Source organism: Chelonoidis abingdonii, chromosome 11, assembly GCF_003597395.2.
Source record: "Chelonoidis abingdonii isolate Lonesome George chromosome 11, CheloAbing_2.0, whole genome shotgun sequence".
In the NCBI taxonomy this organism is placed as follows: Eukaryota; Metazoa; Chordata; order Testudines; family Testudinidae; genus Chelonoidis; species Chelonoidis abingdonii.
In genome coordinates, this window is record NC_133779.1 from 27983047 (window position 1) to 28005579 (window position 22533).

At 46.9% G+C, this 22533-nt stretch overlaps 1 protein-coding gene across 2 annotated transcripts in view; it reads right to left on the reverse strand.

Moving 5' to 3' along the window:
• LOC116825777 (ceramide synthase 4-like) overlaps positions 1-22533 on the reverse strand; it is a 145955-nt gene that overhangs the window by 11750 nt on the left and 111672 nt on the right. For both annotated transcript variants that reach the window (XM_032782033.2, XM_032782032.1), the window contains 7 exons: positions 21965-22082; positions 18175-18293; positions 15313-15370; positions 12500-12550; positions 6961-7053; positions 3221-3349; positions 2506-2612 (listed from right to left, as the gene is read on the reverse strand). In XM_032782033.2, the coding sequence (XP_032637924.1) occupies positions 2506-2612; positions 3221-3349; positions 6961-7053; positions 12500-12550; positions 15313-15370; positions 18175-18293; positions 21965-22082 (675 nt within the window). The remainder of the gene's footprint in view (positions 1-2505; positions 2613-3220; positions 3350-6960; positions 7054-12499; positions 12551-15312; positions 15371-18174; positions 18294-21964; positions 22083-22533) is intronic.

A 22533-nucleotide genomic window follows, 5' to 3' on the forward strand; every position in this document is an offset into this window, starting at 1 on the left:
CAGGCGGCAGGAGCTCTTCCTCTCCAGGGTACACTCCAGGCCTTAGCACTGCATCTCTCACTGCTGGTTCTACATCTCTCTCAGATGCCTGCCAAAGCTTTGGCCTGTGCTCAGCAAGGTGACAAGGCAGCAGGGGCAGCCGCCTCTGGGGCAGGGTGGTAGACTGCATTTTTGAGCCAGATCCTCCAGCCCTCCCCTCACCCCCACTGCTTTGCACCCATCTGGTGGCACAGAGCAGCCACAAGGCCACTGGCGCCAGCTAGTTGGGTGGGAAGATCCCCAGTGGTGGCGAGCCAGCGTAGCTCCCAGTGGAGGGGTCACACTGGGCTGTGAGCAGAGTGCGGCTGTGCTCTCATCATCCCTGGGGGCCATTACAGCGAATGGGATTTAGAGCCTGAGGTGACCAGGACTTTGACTGCAGGTGGAGTTGTGGGTGGGCATCAGCCACTAGTGTATCTCAAGTGGGCATCCAAAGCAAGAGGCCACATTTGAAATCCTGGCTTCCCCATCCATGAGCCGACTGTAACTGAATTTGGGGAATGGCCAGTATGTCCAGGAAAACAGTTGCTCACACAAGCCATAGACACAGCCTGCAGGACTCCCAGCCACAGGAGACTCAAATACTGCAGCTAGAGCTTAAAAGGGCGTTGACCATCTGGTGAGCAATAACAACCTGTGCAGGCAGGGGAGGGCTATGGGGGAGCAGGCCCTAGGGAGTAAGGGGATCACAGAAGGAATGTGGTGCTTGAAATCTGCCCCTGTGCTCCGCTCCATCGCCACATAAAGCATTGTACAATTGGCCAGGTGCACTGTGGGGCTTTGGGCTTTTCTCTCAAGTTTCTCTGGGCCAGCCACAGGATCTGCTGCTCCCTAATTCGCACATTCCCCAGACTGCCCACCTTCTAAACTCCACGTCCGACACACCTGGTTTTGTCACGGCCCCATCCTCTCCTTATGTTTTCCAAGACCAAATGGCAGGGGCTGGCTGACTGGCTGGCACCCTTTGATCTACAGACAACGTCAGTGCCCTGGAGAACTGCTTCTCCCCTTTCCGTTTTTTGCTGTGCAGCTGAGTGAGCAGCTGCTCCTGGCTCTGGCTGGCAGCTGCTGAAAGCTTCATCTAGCTTCACTGGAAAGGAGTAAATGTGACAGGTGGGGAGAGAAGGGATTCGGACTGACCTGACCACGTGGGAAAGTAACTGGCTGCTATCTGACCCTGCAGCATTGTTTGTACCTTCACGCTTATCCTCAGCCCTTCTCCTGGGGCCTGAGATCCTCCGTGCTCAGCCTGCCAGTCCCAACCCATGCAGCCTGTGCTGGGTCACAGCTCCCCAACTATTTCTAGGGCTCCTTAACTGCTGCCTGGAGCCTAATCACACTTCTGGCTCTGAGTGAACTACAAACACATTGTTTCTGTGTGTCAGTCTGATGGGCTCTGAGCTCCCCAGCAGGGCTGAAAACAGCCAGAGGGTTATTTTAAAAATTGTCCTCAATTGTAAGTTGGCTGTTTGTCTATTGTCTGTTTTTCTGGACTGATTTTCCCATATCTGTATGAAAAGTGAAGTACAACCATACCCCAGCACTGAGTGTCACCGCACCTGGGAGAGTGGCTGGATTCCACCTTTAATGATGGCTGGGGGCCAGGGATACATGCAGAATACAGACCCCTCGTGATGCAAAGTCCTCCCCCTGGGTGTGCTGCACAGAGACCAAGGGAAGAATCCGGCCTTTCTGCAGTAACTACATATTTAGTTAACATTGGCCCGCTGTCTTACTGTCACGTTTGTCACTCCATGGGGGGGATATGCTCCCCTTCAGGCCACTGCGGTTCCTGCTCCTTCTTTCCTCATGCCCTTTTCCCTTTCTCCCCATCTTCTGGGGTCCTGGGAGCCTCCTGTGCTCCCCCCTCTGCACGTTCTTTGCTGCAACATCTCCCAGTTCCCAGCCCCGCGGGCTTTATTCACACCTCCTTCCCTCTCCTGAACCCATCAGTGCCTGAACAGTTAATGATGACACCAAAGTTGATTCTCCAGTCTGATGAACGGAGGCAGGAGAGTTCTTGCGTCATGCTTCAGGCTTTTCTACAGGCTCAGGCACAGGGGTGTGTCTGGGAGAGACTTGGAAGGAATTTGTCTCAGATGGGTGTGCTCACACGCCAGGGTAGAGAGATTTTAGAGCTGAAGCAATGACCACGAGGTGAGCAGCCCAGTGGGGGTGGGAAATGACCACGCAGAGGCCTCTGTGTGATGGCAACTCATGGAAACACCCTGTGCCAGGGAATCACTCTAGTCTGCCAGCCTCCAAAGCCATGTGTGCCCAGCTCACCCCTGGAGCGAGGCTGGTCACATATGCATGTGCTGTAGCCCTGCTAAGGAGGGGCAGGTGCCTGGGGACCGAGGAAGCAGAGGCTGTAGCTGTGGATTTGGGGCCAGGCCGGCTACTCCTGACTCTGAAGTGATTGTCCAGGACGCCTATTCGAAGAGTCATATTCCAGCGCAGACTCACTTGTAGGGGAAAATGAGCAGACGGGTGATGAGGAAAACAGCTGAGAAGATGATGAAGAGCCCATCACAAATTCGTCTCCACTTCATGTAATTGAATATCTTGGTTGGCTGAAAAGAAAAGTAAAAGAGAGCAGTCTGGGAGAGTGCCCCAGCAGCGACCGCATGGTGGGAAGACACGGGGAGAGGGGCAGGGGGCAGCACGCAAGTCCCATTGTTGGTCCCCTCAGCAGGGAGTCTAGGATAGACAGGGCTGTGAAGGCTGATCTCCCAGTCCAGACAGGGGTGAGGCACGAGGCTGGGTGTGTGTAGCCTCCACAGTTCTCTGCCAATGGCCCATCGTCCTGAGCTGCAGCATCTGCTTTTCCAATCCTGGGCTCCACTAGCTCAGCCAGTGCTCTTCAACTCAACTGCATCACCGAGGGGTGTGCCAGGCCAGAGCCCACCCAGCTCCTCCAGTTTAGCACTGACTTGCCATGACCGCAGGCAGACACCGCCAAGACTGCAGAACTGGAGTATGGAGAAATGTCCACTAGAGACAAGTCTGAGACCACATAGCTCATTTCACATGTGGATTTAGCCAGGCTCCAGCACAAGTCTCCACAGCTGTAAGCTTACACATTGACTCACTGGCCTTGCCCTGGATTTATTGGAAAACTAAGTGCAGGTTCTCATGGGCTGCACAGCGATTTCCCCCTCCCATAGCCTGTGGTGCTCACCTCTAGGATACAGTCTGAAGCATCATGGATCACCATCACCAGTGTCCCAATGCGGAGGTAATTGGCACAGTAGGAGAAACAGATCAGGAAGATGGTAGCCGCATGGTGGACAATCTGCTGACTAAGGTCCTGATGAGAAAAGGGCATAAGCATGTACAGAAGAGATTTAAACACAAGAGCAGAAAAAAGTCCTGTAGCACCTTATAGATGCATCTGACGAAGTGGGTAGTCACCCACGAAAGCTCATGCACCAATACGTCTGTTAGTCTATAAGGTGCCACAGGATTCTTTGCTGTTTTTACAGCTCCAGACTAACACGGCTACCCCTCTGATACTTAAAACACAAGAGACACCCTCTCTCCTGGGCAGAGCATGTTCTCCTCCTGAGCAGAAATAAAATCTCTTCCCGCTACGAGGCACAAAGCAGCTCCCAGCCTGGCTCTCCCACAGCAGCTCTCTAACCTGGCCACATTCTAGAGCTCTCATCAGCCAAGAGAACCTTGTCTACTCCCTGGTGGCTATGAAAGGCTGAGGCACCCATGGCTGTTGGATGACCCACAACCAGAAAAATGGGGGAAAAAAGAGTCAACGGTGGGAAACACAGACTGATCTGGGCAAACTCACACACACAGAACTCCTACAAACTGTAGCAGAGCGAGAGGGCCTGGAGCACAGTGTCTGGAGCTGGTCCTGAGGCCTGAACCAGTCAGCAAAGCCAGGCCATGGTAGGAGCCAAAGTCAGGCCCCTGGCATAGGGCTGACGCTTGCTCACAAGTTTACTGTCTGGCACATGAACTTGACAGAGGTACGGCGTGCGTGGGTAAAACACAAGCACTCCTAAGTACTAGGTATCGGACAGACATTTTAACACATTCCTGGGAGATGGTACGGCAAGGACAGGAGGACAGAATAATCAGTGGGGATGTTCTGTTTGAGCCAGCAGGAACCAGGTGTAGGGCTGGTAACTAACCACATTAGGAGTGTTATATGTAAAGGATTTTATAGAGATCCTGATATTCAGGGTTTTTTCTTATCTAGGCGCCTATCACCCCCCAACCCGTCCTGATTTTTCACACTTGCTTCTGGTCACCCTAGATAGGTAGCTTGTTTGTATCAATGTATAAAAGAGAAATCATAGGAGGGGCACATTCATCCAGCTGAGGGGGCAGCAGAAAGTCCCGCTGCTGATTGAGCTGGTCCACTGTCCTGTGCACACACGTGTTAGTGAGCCTGTATCTCCTTTGGGACACTAGGACCGTGCTTCATCGACAATAAACCTGGCCGAGCCTGTGGTCTTTCTAGGTAGCACTACTGAGGTCTGTTGAACCCCCTATCTGCGCAGGGCTGGGATAGCACCTGCAGAAAGCACACACGCACTCGACAACACACCTACGCCTCTACAGGGACATGTACAGCCTGCAAGGCAGTCAGCTGTTTCTATTCCCATGTGGCATGGCAGATGAAGGGCAGAATTTACAAAAACATTCACAACTTTGGGGGTTCCCAGCTCACAACCCCGAAGCTGGACACCCTAAAGAAGCTGGCACCTTTGGAAGGTTGGCCGTGTGTTCTCCACCTTCCCAGCGGGGAGGGAAGCCTTGTTGTTGTGAAGAGGAACCCAGTCTAACCAGTGACGAGTGAGCCCTGCAGAACCGAGGACCAGACAAGTGCACACAGTCTGAGGGAGACTATTCTCTTCAGTGTGAAGTGCAAGAGGTAGAGACAAGTGATATGTCTTGAATGATTAATAACTTAATGTTTCCGGGCCCCCTAAGATTAGAAAATATCCACTTCTGTTATCACAAAATAGGATCCACTCAGCAAGTAAAGACAATAAGAAAATGATTAACATCACGTGAGACACTTTGGCTATCTCTACACTACCACTTTTGTTGGTAAAACTTTTGTTGGTCAGGGGCATGAAAAAAACACCCCGACTGACATGCATTTCACTGACAGAAGTGCCAGTGTGGACAGCGCTACGTTGGTGGGAAATGCTCTCTTGACGACAGAGTTAGCACCACTCATTGGTATGGTTTATTTATGGCCGACGGTAGAGCCCTCTCCGGTCGGCATACAGTGGCTACCGGGGAGACCTTACAGTTGTGTCACTCTAAGGTCTGTAATGTAGACATAGCCTTTGCCTAACAACACCCAGCTCAATTCTGGTTAGGAGTTCCACTCCCCACCCCCCAGGAATAGAAACTAAAATGGCTAGATGGGAAGCTTGTTAACCACAGAGGCACAAATCTCTCATAATTTACATAAAGATAAAGCCTCTTTCCACCTCCCAACTTAGCTAAAAGACCTCCAAAAAGTTACCATGCAAGGGTAACATCCAGCATTTATTTGCCTTGTAAATCAAATATATTATGGATAATCTGTTTTGCCCCACCAATATGTCTTTCATCCCAAATTAATGATGCATATTTGCTTGGCCTGGGAGTCAGATCTACATCTCTCTATATGTGGATAATGTCTCTAGTACTGTTGCAAACCCTAAAAGACACAAAAATACAATCAAAGAATGTGTGAAGTATGTCCATCAAGTTTGGAAGATTGTAAGAGATTTTGTTGGTTTTCATTATAAATAATTGTGGCACTCTAGAAGCAATACCATTTGTATGGCCCAAGGAAGAATCATAGAGAAGTGTTAAAAGATACAAACCAGGCTATAACTTTGCATCCCCATAAGGAACTGCCTAAAAGGGGAAATTCCAATAAATCATGTAAGCTAATATTGAAATACAATTCCTTGAAATGAATCAAACATAAAAAAAACTGCAATAAGGACTGAAGAAATCTGTCCTAAGCCAACATCATCTACTGAATGCTGATAAAAGCAGCAGAGAAACTCAGAGAGATGGAATATGAGCACTCAGATGCCAAGCGTCCAAAAGAAATCAGGGGGTAGCCTCATCCAATGAGCCCTGGAATCAGGGTACATAAAACTGAGATCACTACATGTATTTTTCCTTCTATTCTTTAATATAAATAACTGAAGGTTAGTTATTTTGCTGAGTCTGCACGCTCTAGTGAGATCTCTAACCATATTTTACATTGTAACTAATGCTATATACCTGCTCTCCTTTATAAGTCAAAGCAAATTGGCCTAAGAGAGATTTGAACCATAACTTTAAGCAACTGCTTTTGATGTTCTAAAGTTGTCCCTTGCAAACTAAACCACTGAAATAGCAGGGACCACTTTCTTGAAAGTGCCTTAAAGACAAGTCCATCCTTGCACCTTGAAGAAATACTGGAAGTTGATAAATGTGTTCAATACTAAAGAACTGATGATCATAAGTAAATATACCAAGAAATCTTGGTGATTTGACTGTTCCTTGGTGTAAGCCCCAACATTACGCTTTGACAATTGTTTGCAAAACTATTCAGTACACACCTAGAACATTGGTTGTATCCTCACTTGATGAGTGAACTGCTGACGGTATATTGATGTGAGACTAGCTGATTGTTGATTGGTTAAGAATAACCAAGTGTCTTGATTTCAGAAATACTGTTCCAACTAAAAGCTGACATGAAAAGAAACTACCATTCAGTTAGTAAGCTAATGATCCCACACTGCACTCAGTAGAAAGGGAAAGCTTCCATTCTAACATTGGCAGTAACACTTGTACAATTGGCAAATCGAATTTGTTAGATTGTGGCATGGCACATTCACCAAAATGACCCCCTTCAGATGTTTGCGTCCCCATCACTATCCCCATGGTGCTGCCACTTACCTTCCTCTTCACATCAAAGGGCAGCGTGCAGACCAGCGAGGAGTAGAAGGAGAGTTCCAGCATGTAGTACCAGAACACTGAGGACAGTAAGGGCTGCAACACCAAAGGGAGAGGCTGCGTTATACCCCAGACACAAGTGCCACGGGCTGGGGGCAAGGGGGAAAAACCACCAACAAAACAAACAGTTGTGGTTAGTGATCAGGTCTCTGCATTTCAGGGGAAAGGCCTTACAAGAATGCTGTGCAATGGAGGGATATTGCCCCTTGGCTCCAGTGGGAAGCGCTGGTTTTAAGCGTAATGTTGCCCTCTAGAGGATGTTCCATGATGCAGTCAAGGAACCAGCTATTACTACCAGCTATCAAAAAATCTCCGTTCGCTCACCAGGCAATAGCCTGTGGTTTCGCAGCTGAAAAGAGCAAGTTCTAGCCCAGCTCTGTAGGAGACAGGCATTTTAATTAGCAATTGTATCTCTGTGGGCACCACAGGGCTTTCTTAAACTAGAATTTACCAGCTTAGACATTATGATTTCTGAGCCACTGCAACCAACATAGCCATGGATTAGTGGATGTACACCTTTGCTTCTGTTTCCCCTAAATGTAGGTTTGATTGCACGTTTTCACTTCATTTATTCAAACATCCTTTATCCCAAGGTTTAAAAGATTTTCAGGCCAGGAGGGCCCATTCTGAACCTTCATTCTGACCTCCCGCATTGCACAGGCAAGAGGATGTGCCCATAGGTTCTGCTAAAGCAGATCTTTTGACAAAAGATGTCAATCTTGATGAGGAAACTCTAAATGAAGGAGGATTTGCAAATCTCTTGCTGATCTGTTGCAATGGCTAATTACTCCCACTATTAAACATGGCAACTTATTCTGTTTTGAATGTTCCTGACTTCACTGTGGACCTGCAGGATATTGTCCTGCATGTGTCTGCTAGAAGAGACAGCCTGGTATCAGACATTCTCTGCCTGTGTTGGGACCTACAGACCGTGATCCAGTCATCTCTTAACCTTTTCTTCATTCAGCAAGGGGTCTGATTTCTGAACCAACAAATTCTAGTACCAAGAAAACAGAACAGGGCAATTTTCAAGTGATCTATCTTGTCATCCAGTCCCAGCTTCTGGCAGTCAGAGGCTTAGGGACACCCAGAGAATGGGATTGCATCTCTGACCATCTAGCCTATTAGCCATTGATGGACCTTATCCTCCAGGAACTTATCTAATTCATTTTTAACTCACTTATAGTTTTGGCTGTCACAACACCCCTTGATGATGAGTTCCACAAATTGACTGTACGCTGTGTGAAGAAGGTTTGTTTGTTTTAAACCTGCTGCCTATTAATTTCTTTGGGTGGCCCTTGGTTCTTGTGTTATGTTAAAAAGGTAAGTAACACTTCCCTATGCACTTTTTCTACACCACTCAAAATTTTGTAGACTTCTATCTTATCCCCCACCTTAGTCATCTCTTTTCCAAGCTGAACAGTCCAGGTCTTTTTGATCTCTCCTCATATGGAAGCTGTTTCATACCCCTAATCATTTTTCTTCCCCTTCTCTGTTCCTTTTCCATTTCTAATATATCTTTTTTGAGACAGGGCAACCGGAATTGCATGCAGTATTCAAGACATGGGAGTACCATGGATTAATATAATGGCAGTATGATATTAACTGTCTTATTATCTATCCCTTTCCTAATGGATAATAACACTCTGTTCGCTTTTTTGACTGCCGCTGCACACTGCGGGGATGTTTTCAGAGAACTAGCCACAATGACTCCAAGATCTCTTTCTTGAATGGTAACAGCTAATTCAGACCCCATCATTTTGTATGTATACTTGGGATTATGTTTTCCAATGTGCATTACTTTGCACTTATCAACATTGAATTTCATCTGCCATTTTGTTGCCCAGTCACCCAGTTTTGTGAGATCCCTTTGTAACTCTTCAGTCTGCTTTGGACTTAACTATCTCTGGCCCTGTTGTATCACATTTTTCACAGTCAACTCTGGACTTAATTATCTCGAGCAATTTTGTATCATCTACAGACTTTGCTACCTTGCTATTTACCCCTTTTTCCAGATAATGTATGGATATGTTGAACATCACTGGTCCAAGCAGAGAACCTGGGGGACACCACTATTTACCTCTCCATTGTGAAAACCATTTATTTCAACCCTTTTTTCCCTATCTTTAACCAGTTACTGATCCGTGAAAGAACCTTCTGTCTTATCCCATGATTGCTTACTTTAAAAATGCTCCAGAGGTGACCCTGGAAATTACAGGCTGGTAAGCCTAACTTCAGTATCAAGCAAATTGGTTGAAACTATAGTAAAGAACAGAATTATCAGATATGTAGATGAACACAGTATGTTGGGGAAAAGTCAATATGGCTTTTTTAAAGGAAAATCATGCCTCACTAATCTATTAGAATTCTCTGAGGGTGTCAACAAGCATGTAGACAAGGGTGACCAGTGGATATATTGTATCTGTACTTTCAGAAAACCTTTGACAAGGTGCCACCCCAAAGGCTCTTAAGCAAAATAAGCAGTCATGGGATACAAGGAAAGGTCCTCTCATGGATCAGTAATTGGTTAAAAGACAGGAAACAAAGGGTAGAAATAAATGGTCAATTTTAACAATGGAGAAAAGTAAATAGTGGTGTCCCCCAGGGTTCTGTACTTGGACCAGTGATAGTCAACATATTCATACATTATCTGGAATAAGGGGTAAACAATGAGATAGCAAAGTCTGTAGATGATACAAAACTACTCGAGATAATTAAGTCCAGAATGACTATGAAGAATGTGATACAACAGAGCCAGAGAGCAGTAGGCACGTGATAGATGATAGGTATATAAACCCTAGAATGATCAAGGCCTTATTCCCTGTGGACTAGGGAAAGGTTACTACTGGGTAATTGGAGCACCTGCAGCCAATTAAGGCCCCACCCAAGAACTAATAACCCTTCCCCCCTTCAGTCAGAGAGAGAGAGAGAGAGAAGGAGAGCTGACTAGAGTTTGGAGGAGTATTGCTATTAGCCAGAGGACAAGAGGAAGGGAAACGCTTCCCAAGCAGAGCAGAGGGACTCCCCCAGCACAGAGGACTGAGAGAAACTCTACCCAAAGGGAGTGAGGGTAATCAGCCAGCAAAGCTGAAGGGGCTGGTACCCGGAGTAGGACAGCAGATCTGGGTCCGTTCCCTGCTCCTCTCTCTCTTCCACCAGGGCACGAGCAGAGCCCACAATGCCCAAGAATAGGGGCAAGGGGTGGCACACTAACCCACAACACCAAGAAAAAGCGCGGGACCCACCACAGTAGCACTGGCCATTTACCACAAGAGTTACAAAGGGATCTCACAAAACTGGGTGACTGGGTAACAAAACGGCAAATAAAATCAATGTTGATAAATGCAAAGTAATGCACATTGGAAAACTTAATCCCAACTCTATATACAAAATGATGGAATCTAAATTAGCTGTTACCACTCAAGAAAGAGATCTTGGAGTCACCATGGATAATTCTCTGAAAACATCTCTTCAGTGTGCAGCAGCAGGTAGAAAAAGCTAGCAATGTTAGAAACCATTAGGAAAGGGATAGATAATAAGACAGAAAAATATCATATTGCCTCTATATAAATCCATGGTACGCCCACATCTTGAATGCTGGGTGCAGTTCTAGTATCCCCATCTGAAAAAAAGATATATTAGAATTGGAAAAAGTGAAGAGAAGGGCAATAGATTGGCAGAGAAGGGCAATGATTAGGGATATGGAACAGCTTCCACATGAAGAGAGGGTAAAAAGACTAGCTCTGTTCAGCTTGGAAAAGAGACAACTAAGGGGGGATATGATAAAGGTTTATAAAATCATGACTGGTGTGGAGAAAGTGAATAGGGAAGTGTTGTTTGCCCCTTCACATAGTACAGGAACCAGAGTCATCCAATGAAATTAATAGGCATCAGGTTTAAAATAAACGTAAGGAAATATACAACGCACAGACAACCTGTGGAACTCATTGCCAGGGGACATTAGGAAAGCCAAAAGTATTAACTGGGTTAAAAAAGAACTAGATAAGTTCATGGAGGATAGGTCCGTGAATGGCTATTAGCCAAGATAGTCAGGGACGCGGCTCCATGCTCTGGGTGTTCCTAACCTGTGAGTTCCATAAGCTGATACTGGATGACAGAGGAGGGATCACTTGATAAACTGACTGTTCTGTTCATTCCCTCTGAAGCACCTGGCACCAGCCACTGTTGGAAGACAGGATATTGGGCTAGATGGACCATTGGTCTGACCCAGTATGGCCATTCTTATGTAATATTCTATCAGATGAGAAAGCAGCAGCAAGCCTTGATAAGGGCTGGGTTTGAAACCAGTGATGACAGTGAACTGAGTTTCCCACTGCCCTTCTCATGGATTTTACAGTTCCCCGCTGAGAACTGCAATGGGAAATCCTTCCCAAGCTCAGACTTACCTCGCCTTCCCAGCATGCCCTGAGAAATGCTCAGGAGGAGCTAAAGGGAGAGGCAGAATTCCAGCTCTGAGGGGCTAAATTCCAGTTGTCAAGGAGGCTTGCAGGGGCCACAATGACCCATCTGCTGCGCCACAAATCTCCTTAGTTGTTGCCTGCTGCTGCCAAGCATGCAACCTCATGCAGACTCTACAGACTGACAGCTGCTCTCCTGAAAGGAGCTAGAATGACAGCTCGGGGCTTTACACTGACTCCCAGGATTTCTCCCCAAGCTTGGATGAGGCAGCTGCTCCAGTTTTTTATGGAAAGAATTCTTTGGAAATTAAAATTAGCTTCTTCACATCAGATGGACCTCAACTCAGCTCCTCACACGCCCTCTCTGAGAGCTGCTGGAACACCAGCCTGCTGCCTTTACTGTGTGGGGAGGTTGCTACTATTCAGGCAGCTAGTGCTGTCTTCTCCAGAGGAGGCAGAATGTGTCCCAGGATAAGGAGAGAGGCATTGTCATCACCAGCTCTCATACACAATAGAAGATGCATGGCTACAGCCTCCCTACATTGCTCTTGGCCCCTCGACTGCTGACCAAGCGCCCCTCCCCATCTTCAAGCTCATCTTCAAACCTTGATAACTGGGAGCACTCCCTCGTCCTCCTCGATTCTCCACTATGCTTTGGCTGCCATGACCAAGGATTCTCTTCATTTTCCTTCTACTTCTCCAATTGCCCACTCATCTCTGTTGGCTCCTTCTCCCCAACTCTAAAATAATCATAATTCACAGCACTACAGGAGGGAAGGGGTAACAAGCCTGTCCAGAGGTGACTGATGTCTCTGGAATCAAACCTAGGTCATCAACAGGTATCCTCTTCACACTGTATCTCATACAAGAAGATGGTCTGGTAATAACCTGGAGATTGGTTTGGCATCAGGGTTTGGATTCTGGCTGCATGTGGGTCTGGGGTTTTCATTCAGGCCCATTTCTAATGCTAGTAGTGCAAGTGAAGGGGTGTAACTGGGTGTTAGCATATGAGCCAGGGATGAGAGATGACTTGCGATATGGATCTTTGCACCTGAGTGACTCACCTGTTGTGGATACCCCACCCAGCATTTTCTATGGTCCCAAAACCAGGACTTCTGTAAAGAAACAAAGTGTAATTTAACTATGAGAATACCAGCTGCCTAATGAATAGGAGATACACTAAGCACCTCTGTATTCGTATCCTACACTCTATTGTACTAATCTCTGTACAGAATATGCCTTGTGAGGTTTCATTTGAAAACTTGCTCAATAATATCATGGTGAAATATATGAAGCAACAGCATATGTAAAGTTACAAAATCCCCCTGCATGATGTTGTTAGCACATGGTCAAAACTACACAGCCCAGCCTAGGCAAAGGTTGTTAAATGGGATCTCACCTAAACAAAGGAATCCATGTTTACCTCAATTTACATATAAGCAGTAAACAGGCTCCTCCAGGCAGCAGGGGAGGAGATGGCAGGAGACAAAGCAAAGTTGCATTTCAACAAACACAGGTAGGAAGAAGGAGCATGGAGCCTCCTCCACCAGACTTCATCTCATCTTCTTTATTGTTTGAATAAACTTTGCTTTGAGGGGAAATCTTGAGAAAAATCCACCTCAACAGTTCACTGGACTAGCAAAGAAAGGGGCAGAGAACCTCAAGTTCTCTCTCTCTCTTTCACCTAAGATGACAAAGGAACCAGCACCTTTGAGCCTGGGGAGAGATCCTGACCAAGGAAAGGGTCAGTCGCCATCTTGTTGGAAGACTGTGGGTGAGAAAGACCATCTTGAACAAAGCCTTGAACCAAACCTTGCTAGATTAAGCTGAAGTTTTAGACTTTTAGATGTGTATTTTAACTTTAATTTGCTTGTAACCCTTTCTTATACTTGAATTCATCTAAAACCCTATAATCTTTCGTTAATAAACCTGTTTTATTTTTTAATCTAAACCAATCCAGTGCTGTGTTTAAACTGAGCTGTTTGGTAACTCCAGTTAAATTAGCAAACTGTTGAATATTGACCCCTTCAAGAGGCAACAGATCTTAATATCTGTACTGTCCAGGAGAGGGATGGACAGTGCCGAACACACATTTTTGGGAAAATCTGGGACTGGGAGTGTGCTGGGGTCACTCTGCAGGTAAGAACCAAGGCTGCTGGAAGCCAGAGCGGGGCTGGTGTGTTGCTGACAGGCTGCTGGGGTAAGAGCTGCTGGACCAGGGCTGCAGCTATACACAGACACTCAGGGTGTGACCTCCATGCTGGTAACTATTTGTGAGGCGCCCAGGGTGGGAGCTACCAGAGCAAAGCATTGTGGGGCAGATGGCGAGACAACTCATAACTGGTCTGGATTACACCCAGATAGTGACAATTGGGCCTGTTCCATTAACATTGTCCATGCTTTTATATGGGCAAGGCTGTGTTGCAACGCACCATGGTTGTCTGGCACTTTTATTTTAACCTTTTTTCCAGTTGCTTGTAACTTTGTCAATTGGTGAACTGTTCCACGCTGAAATTTCCATGCCCGTTTCTTCTCTCAGGCGGAATAATTTTGGGAAAGTTTCTGCTAAAAAGTCCATAGAATGAGGTAATGGGACATATGATATTTTTCACAATCTTAAAAATATTCTTATAACCATTTTATGAGTACTCTAGCATTCTTGTGCTCTAGAGCAGGTCTTTCGAAATTAGGCAGTGAGGGTCGTCCTGGTCAGGAAGGTGGCTTTTGCTGTCTCGTGCAAAAATCACACCAGACTTGGCCAAGCAAGAGTCTGGTGAAAATCTCAAGTTGCACATCCTCAGTTGAGACTCGAGTACGTTGCAGCTAATTTTCCTAAGAGTCTTTCTGACCGAGTCATCAGCTCCTAATGCTGCCAGAATGAGAAGTGTGCGAATGCATCATCCCACAGAGTGTACAGACATGCTTCATCCCCAGCAGCGAGAGCTAGCAAGATTTCTCCATAGTTGCTCTTCATCGGTGCTTGTTGCAGAATAGAGACAGGGAAACTGTCTCTCTTATGCTCTCGGTGGCCCCTGCTAATGCTAATGCAAAGGAGATGGAGGAAGCAGCTTGAGAAGGGTGAGGAGGGAGGACCTAAGCTGGTGAGGGTTAGAGACAGCAGGGGGTTGAGAACCTGCAGAGGGGATGATGAGAAGCAGCAATAAGAGTCTATGTGTGTGTATAGGAGCAGAAAGGGACATGGACTAGAGCTACAGAGGTGCGGGGTAGGATAAGGCACAGGCTTGGAGGAAGCAGAAGACTCTGTAAACATTAGAGGACATTCCCCTCTAGAACCTGAAACTGAACCCAGGATTCCTGAGTCTCACCATTCTTCTGCTGTCAGCAAATATCTCTGACTCCCACTGGCCACGTGTGTGTCTCATCCCCCTCTAGCGTAGTCCAAGTAGAGGATGACAATCTGCTACTGCTGTCCGTTAGCTCCCGTGGCAGAAGTGTGTGCTATGGATCTAGAAGTCCCAACCCTGCTGCTGACCCACGTGGGGCTCAATATGGTTTTAAAAACATAGGACATTTCATCCACAAAAAAACACATGAACAGAACATTAAGGTTGCAAAGTCAAGCACTCAAACGTTAGGAGATGCTAGAGTTAAGGTTGTCTGTGCACATCCTTCTATATCACTAAATGATCACAGAGGGGAATGAGTGGTTCAGGGATTGACAATCTGCTAGGGATCCTTTCACATCCAAGATGGAGGTTGAGCTCCAACCTAAATTAATCAAGACAAAACGTGTTTGCCATCTAGTGGCTGATGTGCGTTGCAGAGGGTGTGTAAGCTCAGGTCCAAGTGGACATGTGTTTGAATTATAAAATCTACCATTTCAGCTGACCCGAGTAGGCACTGCTTATATACTCACATCATACAGGACAGCAAGTCCAGTGAAGAAAGAAATGAAGTAAAATGTAAACCTCCAGCTAAAACAAACAAAACAAAGCACATTAAAACTCCATCAGAGGTCAGGCTACAACTCTGTGCCCAGTGTCAGCCAGACATTCATTCAAACAGTGACATTGCCAAAGGCACATGGGCTGTGGTGGTATCAAATGCTCATCCAGATGATAATAAATTATAGTAACACTTTGCATGTCTCTAGCACTTTCGATTCCAGGATCTCCAAGAACTTTACAAACAGTAATTGCTCAGCCTCATAGGAGATAGGAAAGTAACATCTCCACGGTACAGATGAGGAAACTGAGGAACAGAGTGGGTAAATGTCTTGCCCATGATCACCCAGAGAATACACTGGGAATACAACCTATCTCTCCTGAATCTCAGTCCCAGGGAGAAATCCTGGCCCCAGTGAAGTCCATGGCAAAACTCCCATTGATGTAATTAGAGCTTGGATTTCAACCCACCTCTTACAGTGACACAGGTAATTTAATTCTCTCATCCCAAATATTCAGGTGCTAAGTGTTTGTCAAGATGCCTCTATTTCAATCCCTCATCACTTCCCAGAATCCTGTTCCTCTGTATGGTAACTAGCCCAGTCTAACACATTTCTGGGATTGGTGGAGGGAATGAGCATAGGGGAACTGGGATATTTTTATGCCAGGAGCAACAGGCTTCAAACCATGGCTCCTTCCTCGCTCTGACCCTGATATAGGGAAGGGCCACATCCGTTCAGCAGCTGTGATCCCTGGCCAAAGCAGACTTTCAGCAGCGTGTGACTCCTGGCACGTCAGCTGGGCTCAGTGGAATGGGATTAGCAGAGACTATGGGGATTTCACTGGACCTGTTCCTTTATTTTTGATCCCTTATTTTTCTATTCCTCCTCTGTATGGAAATTGCTGCTTGCATTAGCCCCTGCGTGGTGGTAGAGGTCCACTGTTATGTACAAGAGCTTCAGCTCCCAGGCCCTGCCTGCAAGAGATGGGAACCCCAGGGTATAGAGTGCCTCAGCCCCTGGGCAAGTACACTGAACATATTCAGACTGATCAGTGCATCAGAGACATTAGACATGGCAACAGCTCACTAGGTCCTCTAGACCCTCTTCCTGGGCACATACAGAATGTTTCATGGAGTCAGCGATGGCCAGGGACCATTCTGAGCATCTAATCTGACCCCCAGAGAATGTCACCGAGCAATGCAGACACGGGGTGAGAGGCATCACATGAAAGACTGGTGCTGTGACAATCCCTCTCTAGCCTCCTTCCAGCAGAAGCCAGTGGAAGTGGTTGCTGCCCAGAACCTCTCCTTTTGGGGACTTACATTTTTGCATGCCCAGCTTGAGACATCTTTGCTGTCTAAACTTGGGGACCCAAAACCCAAGGAACCCAGTTTTGCCTTGACCTCCCTGTGCCTCAGCTTTGTCATCTCTGTAATTGAGCTGATTTATACATAGCAGTTTCAGAAGGGTGTTGGGGGAATTACAATTGCTGAGCACCCACCAAACATACTGAACCAAAGGGATACAGGAGCTGAGCTCTGCTGATGTAAACTGGTGGGGCCACCTGACACCAGCAGAGGAGCTGGCCTAGCCTCTGGACAGCACCTTCTAGGGTAATCACTGTGGAGGGGGATGAGCAGCACCACAGTAAGGGTTCAGTAGCAGGAGTCAGTTTAAAGGGGGAAGAGGAGGTCCGGAGGAGGGGAAGCAGCCTCGAGGGTTCTGAAGGCAGGAGAAGGACGGGGAGGGGGTGTCAATAGATTTTTCAGGAGACGTCATGTTTGAAAGCAGAGGTGATGGAGCCTGTTGCCCTGGAATTTGACATTCCTGCGTGACAGTGCTGCAGTCAGCCATTTTGTACGTTCAGCCACTGCCAGCTGAAAACCAAACATCACATCACTGGGAATAATCTTACGCCTTTGTCAGACAAGGTCAGACAGCTGCGTACTTGCTAATCAGATTGGGAGGCTGGGCCAGAAAGTTATGGAAGAGTGAGTGGATAGCGACCTTGGTTTTAGGTGCCCTGACATGTTGCTGTTATGGATGGAAATACTAGAAGTGTTTTGAGATACTGAGCAGTTTGTTGAAAGTAGGCGAATTGGTGACCCAGTGGAAGTTGTTATGCTGACTCACTAGGAGTCACTATAGGCTGTGTGCTTTGTTAGAGTTGGCTACAAAAAACGAGGTGAAAGTGAATACCTTGGAGCAGCCCGAGGGAGCTTTTCTCTGCGCAAGGAGCTGACATCTAAACTCTCCATCAGCTGGATGGAAAGAGGGCCCCTGGAAACCCGGCCGGTGATTACTTAAAACCATCTCAGATTGTGGGTAACTATATCTGGGATGTCCTAGCCCTACTGCTTATGAGTCTGAGGGTGTTTAAATCCAACAACCTGTCATTTTAGATAAAAGCACGTTTGCTTGTATTAACAATTTATCAGATGGAAATTGCTGTGCTCCCACTAATTTATTCCTGAAACTGCCTGGAGTGGAACAGTTAGTTACCCCTGCTTTGGGTTCTGAAAACCCCGGGTAACAAGCCCGTTTAAAGGTGAGGAATGTAAGGGCAGGTAGGGATCAGAAGGAGTGAGGAGGGCAGGCATAGGAGGAGACAGGGCCAAGGAGACAGTCGAGGGGCTGAAGATGGAGGGAAAAGCGAGGCCTCTGATTTAGGGTAGGGAGGCAGCACAGGAGGGAGGAGGTGAAGCAGAGGGGCAGCAGGAAGGGCACATTCCAGCTGGGACCCGGAGGTGCAGGGAGGCTGTGCATAGACTGCAGAGCTCAGATCCTCCTGGAAGGTTGAAGTGACCCAAGGCCTCTGAACATAGCACTCACCTGGCCTCACAGAATTTTGTAGTCAGGCTGGGTTTGTCCTGGTTCCGCCGGTATCGGAACCACCTCTCCACCTTTCTGGTGGGCAAGTCACACTGTTTGGATAAGCTGATCAGCTCCCCCTGGAAAACAGCCAAGGAATCTGAATTCAGACTTGTAGCTTCACAGATTTTAAGGTTAAAGGGAGTGCTGTGATCATCTAGTTCAGTGGTGTCATAAACAGATAGTCAAGAGTTAATGTCTCTTTTACCTGTAAAGCGTTGAGAAGCTCAGGCCACGTCTATACGACGCGCCATATCGGCGCGTTACAATCGATTGCTCGGGGATCGATATATCGCGTCTCATCTAGACGCGATATATCGATCCCTGAGCGCGCTTACATCGATTCCGGAACTCCACCAAAACCAACGGAGTTCTCGGAATCGACATGGCGAGCCGCGCACATTGATCCCAGCGCGTGAAGACGGGTGGTGCATCGATTTAGATATATCGATTTCAGCTACGCTATTCTCGTAAGCGTGAAATTGCGTATCTAAAATCGTTTTGCGGCGTCGTGTATACTTGACCATCAGTAAACCTGGCTGACACCTGACCCAGAGGACAATAGGGGGACAAGATACTTTCAAATCTTGGTGGAGGGAAGTCTTTGTTTGTGCTCTTTTGCTTTGGTTGTTGTTCGCTCTTGGGACTAAGAGGGACCAGACATACATCCAGGCTCTCCAAATCTTTCTGAATCAGTCTTTCATGTTTCAAAATTGTAAGTAATAGCCAGGCAAGGCGGATTAGTCTTATGTTTGTTTTCTCAACTTGTGAATGTTTCTTTTTGCTGGAAGGATTTTTACCTCTGTTTGCTGTAACTTTGAATCTAAGGCTGGAATGGGGGGTCCCTCTGGTCTATATGAATCTGAGTACCCTGTAAAGCATTTTCCATTCTGATTTTACAGAGATAATTTTTATCTTTTCTTTCTTTAATTAAAAGCTTTCTTTTTAAGAATCTGATTGATTTTCCTTGTTTTAAGGTCCAAGGGGATTGGGTCTGAACTCACCAGGGACTGGTGGGCGGAAAAGGGGGGGAAAGTTAATTTCTCCTTGTTTTAAGATCCAAGGGGTTTGGATCTGTGTTCCCCAGGGAAGGTTTTGGGGAAACAGAAAGTGTGCCAGACACTGAATTTCTGGCTGGTGGCAGCATACCAAATTTAAGTTGGTAATTAAGCTTAAAAGTAATCATGCAGGTCCCCACTTTTCAGACACTAAAGTTCAAAGTGGGGGAAAAAACCTTGACAAGTGGTTTTCAACATGTGCTCTGCAGACCCCTGGGGAGTCACAGACTATGTCTAAGATTTCCAAAGGAGTCTGCACCTCCATTTTGAAATCTTTTAGGGTTCATAAAAGAAAGAAAGTTGAAACCATTGATCTAGTCCAACACCCAAGCCACAGACCCTCAACTTGTAACCTCGGCATCAAGCCCATACCTCTGTCTGTGCTGAAGTGTATCTTTTAGAAATACATCCAGGCTTGGTTTAAAGGCTTCAAGGAACAGAGAATTCACCACATCTTAGGTCACCCAGTGGTTACTTACCTTCCATTGAAAATTTATGCTTTATTTCTATTTGTCTAGCTTCAATTTCCAGACTCTGGGCCATGTTATACCTTTCCCTTGTTGCTTTCTAATTCACTAATTTGTTTCAGCACCTCTTTATAGCATCCCTCAATCCCTGGCAGCACTTCATCTTTATAACTGACAACTCCAAACTCAATTGCATTGAGGTGGTAGGCTCTCCTTCTCTAGTGAGCCTGTGGGCAGAGGGTGGGTGCTGCTCCTGTCTACCAGGGCAGGGTCCCGTGGCTATGTTGTTCAGGGTATCTGTCCCCTTGCAGAGGGGTAAAGGAAGCTGACCAGATAGCAAGTGTGAGCAATCAGTACACCTTTCTGAAAGGGTCTGGACTGCCAGGGCTCTCAAGCTTGGTCAGCAACCCCTTCTTCCAGGAACTGGGGAGCTCTGTGTTGCAGTCCTGCCCCACCACAGTGCCACCCAGCCCTGCGCTGGGCCCACCCATCTCCAGGCTGGATAAGCCTCACAGATATACCAGGTTGGGGCTGTTGGGGCCCAGGGGAGCTCTTTAATGCCTTCCTGACATGCTAAGCCATCATTAGCATCTCTGCGATGTCCTTCTCCCTCATGGTCCCTTGAGCTTATCGATTCACCTGCAGGTTTTCTGCTTCTGATAAACCTAATGAACATATTTGTGCTTATACCTTTAGCTATTTGCTCTTCAAATTCATTCTTGGCCTCCTTCTCTCCACTATATATTTCATCTGCCACAGCTGATTCCTTTCTATTGGCTGGATTTCCATTGTTGTGTCAGATAACCTTTTGAGTCCTGCCATTTAACCACATGGGGGGGAATCCAGGCATACTGAAGGCAAAGAGAGTTTTGCTGCTGACTTCAGGAGAGCCAGGATTTCACCTACTGTTTACCTTTTGCTTTCCTGTTTCTTTTCTTGTTCAGGGTCTCCATGCCTCTGAGGCTCTCCTCTGGCTGTTTATTTTGGACCCAATCTGTTACAAAGGGCCTTTGTCATTCTGCATCTGAAATGAAACCTCAGCACTTCCAATTGCTAGCAGGGGAAGGCTGGCCAGGTTACTGGAGATCAGGAGTTCTGCATTCTGTTCTGGACTTTGTCACTGGCTTGCTGCATGACTTTGTCCTGGTCACCCTGTCCTCTGAGCATCTGCGGCATGGTGGCGATCATGCTAGGGTGCTAGGAGGTGAAACACATCCATGTGGGTGGTGTGCTTTCTCATAGGAACTGCCAGGCTGAATCAGTTCCCGGGTTCATCTAGTTCAGTATTTGCATCTGAGTGGCCAGATCTTGAGGAACACAGAAGAAATCCCACAACACGCAGGAGTGAGATAATCGCATTCTACACAGGTCACATGCTAATCCCTCATAGATTGATTTAAACCCCAAAGCATGAGGTTTCAACTCCCTTCCAATTCTGTCCTTGAGAGCAGGAACAACTAGAACTCTGGAAACTGCTGTCAGAACCTTCCGCTGTTGGAGAACTCTGCCCAGCAGTAGAACCCATGCAAAGAACACTGTCTCCTCATCTCCTGCTGGGAAATTCCACAGCTTCATATTGGGTGTGTGATGATGCCGAGGACACTGGCTTGTGGTACTTGCCAGTAAGACCGATTCCAAACTCACAGGCTTCATAGCAGCACACGACACCACTGAGCAGTGTAGCTGTCGAGCGGAATCTGCAGGCTGAACTAACTGGACTGCAGTAACTGTCAGAGTCTAAGAGAGTCTGACTTGTCTTGCGGTGTTTGACAAGTAATGTAGAAATACACACAAAGAGGCCATGTTTGAAGGCAGATGAACAAGGAGTTAGGAGTTGACATCTGAACAGGACATTTTTCTTTTTGGGGTAGCAGTGCCCTTGCCCCTGGAGTTTTGGAGAGAGTCTGGCATCCTTCTCGTAACTCCCCTAAACTCCAGCTGCCTAATGCACAGAGCAGTCGCCTCTTATGTAGAACTGGGAGCTGCTTCTGATGATGCTTTAAGAGGTGCTGGGTGCTCCCAGCTCCTACTGCAGTCAAGGAGATACTCAGCACCTCTGGGGACCTAGCTGCTTGGCTGAGGCTCTAAACATAGATGGAGTTGCTTAACTTTATGCTGCCAAATTTGAGAACTTTGGCCAGAAAGTTTAGTTCAATGAAATTCCAGTTAGACAGTGATAAGAAGGAGCTCAGGGACAAGGGGCTGTCAGAGGGAAAAGGAACTCACCTCCTTTGGATCCTTGCTGTGAGTAGCGTAGAAGGTTTCCAGCACAGGATTGGGTGGAGCGTTCAGTCTCACCTTGTCCCTCAAACCCAGCTTTCTGCCCAGGGGCCGGGCTATGAATCTGCAAGAGACCACAGCAGGGTTCAGTCAAGAGATGATTATTATTGCCTTACAGCTCCCAGAATGTCTTAGCTGTTCTCCAAGACACGCCCCCCAAAAGTTTACAACCCAACCAAAGACAGCACATAACATGCAGGTGGGGAGGGAGAACGTAGGCCCGAGGCACAACAGAAACATTGGACCTTATTCTTCCCAGCCCTGTTCTTCGTGCCAGGGACACTATCAATCTGATAGCTAGTAACAAGGAGTTTGGGGTAATACCCCAGTCCTGGAGTCCCTGTGCAGGTCTCACATTAAAACATGTGAGAGAAAAACATCCTTTTAAACAGGAAAATATGTTTGTGAGCCACAGGCAGAGGGTTGAGAACTCAATGTCCCAATTTTTAAAATTCTGTCTCTCTTTTTGCAGCTGGAAAGACCCTCACAAACATGAGCAAATGATGAACAAACAG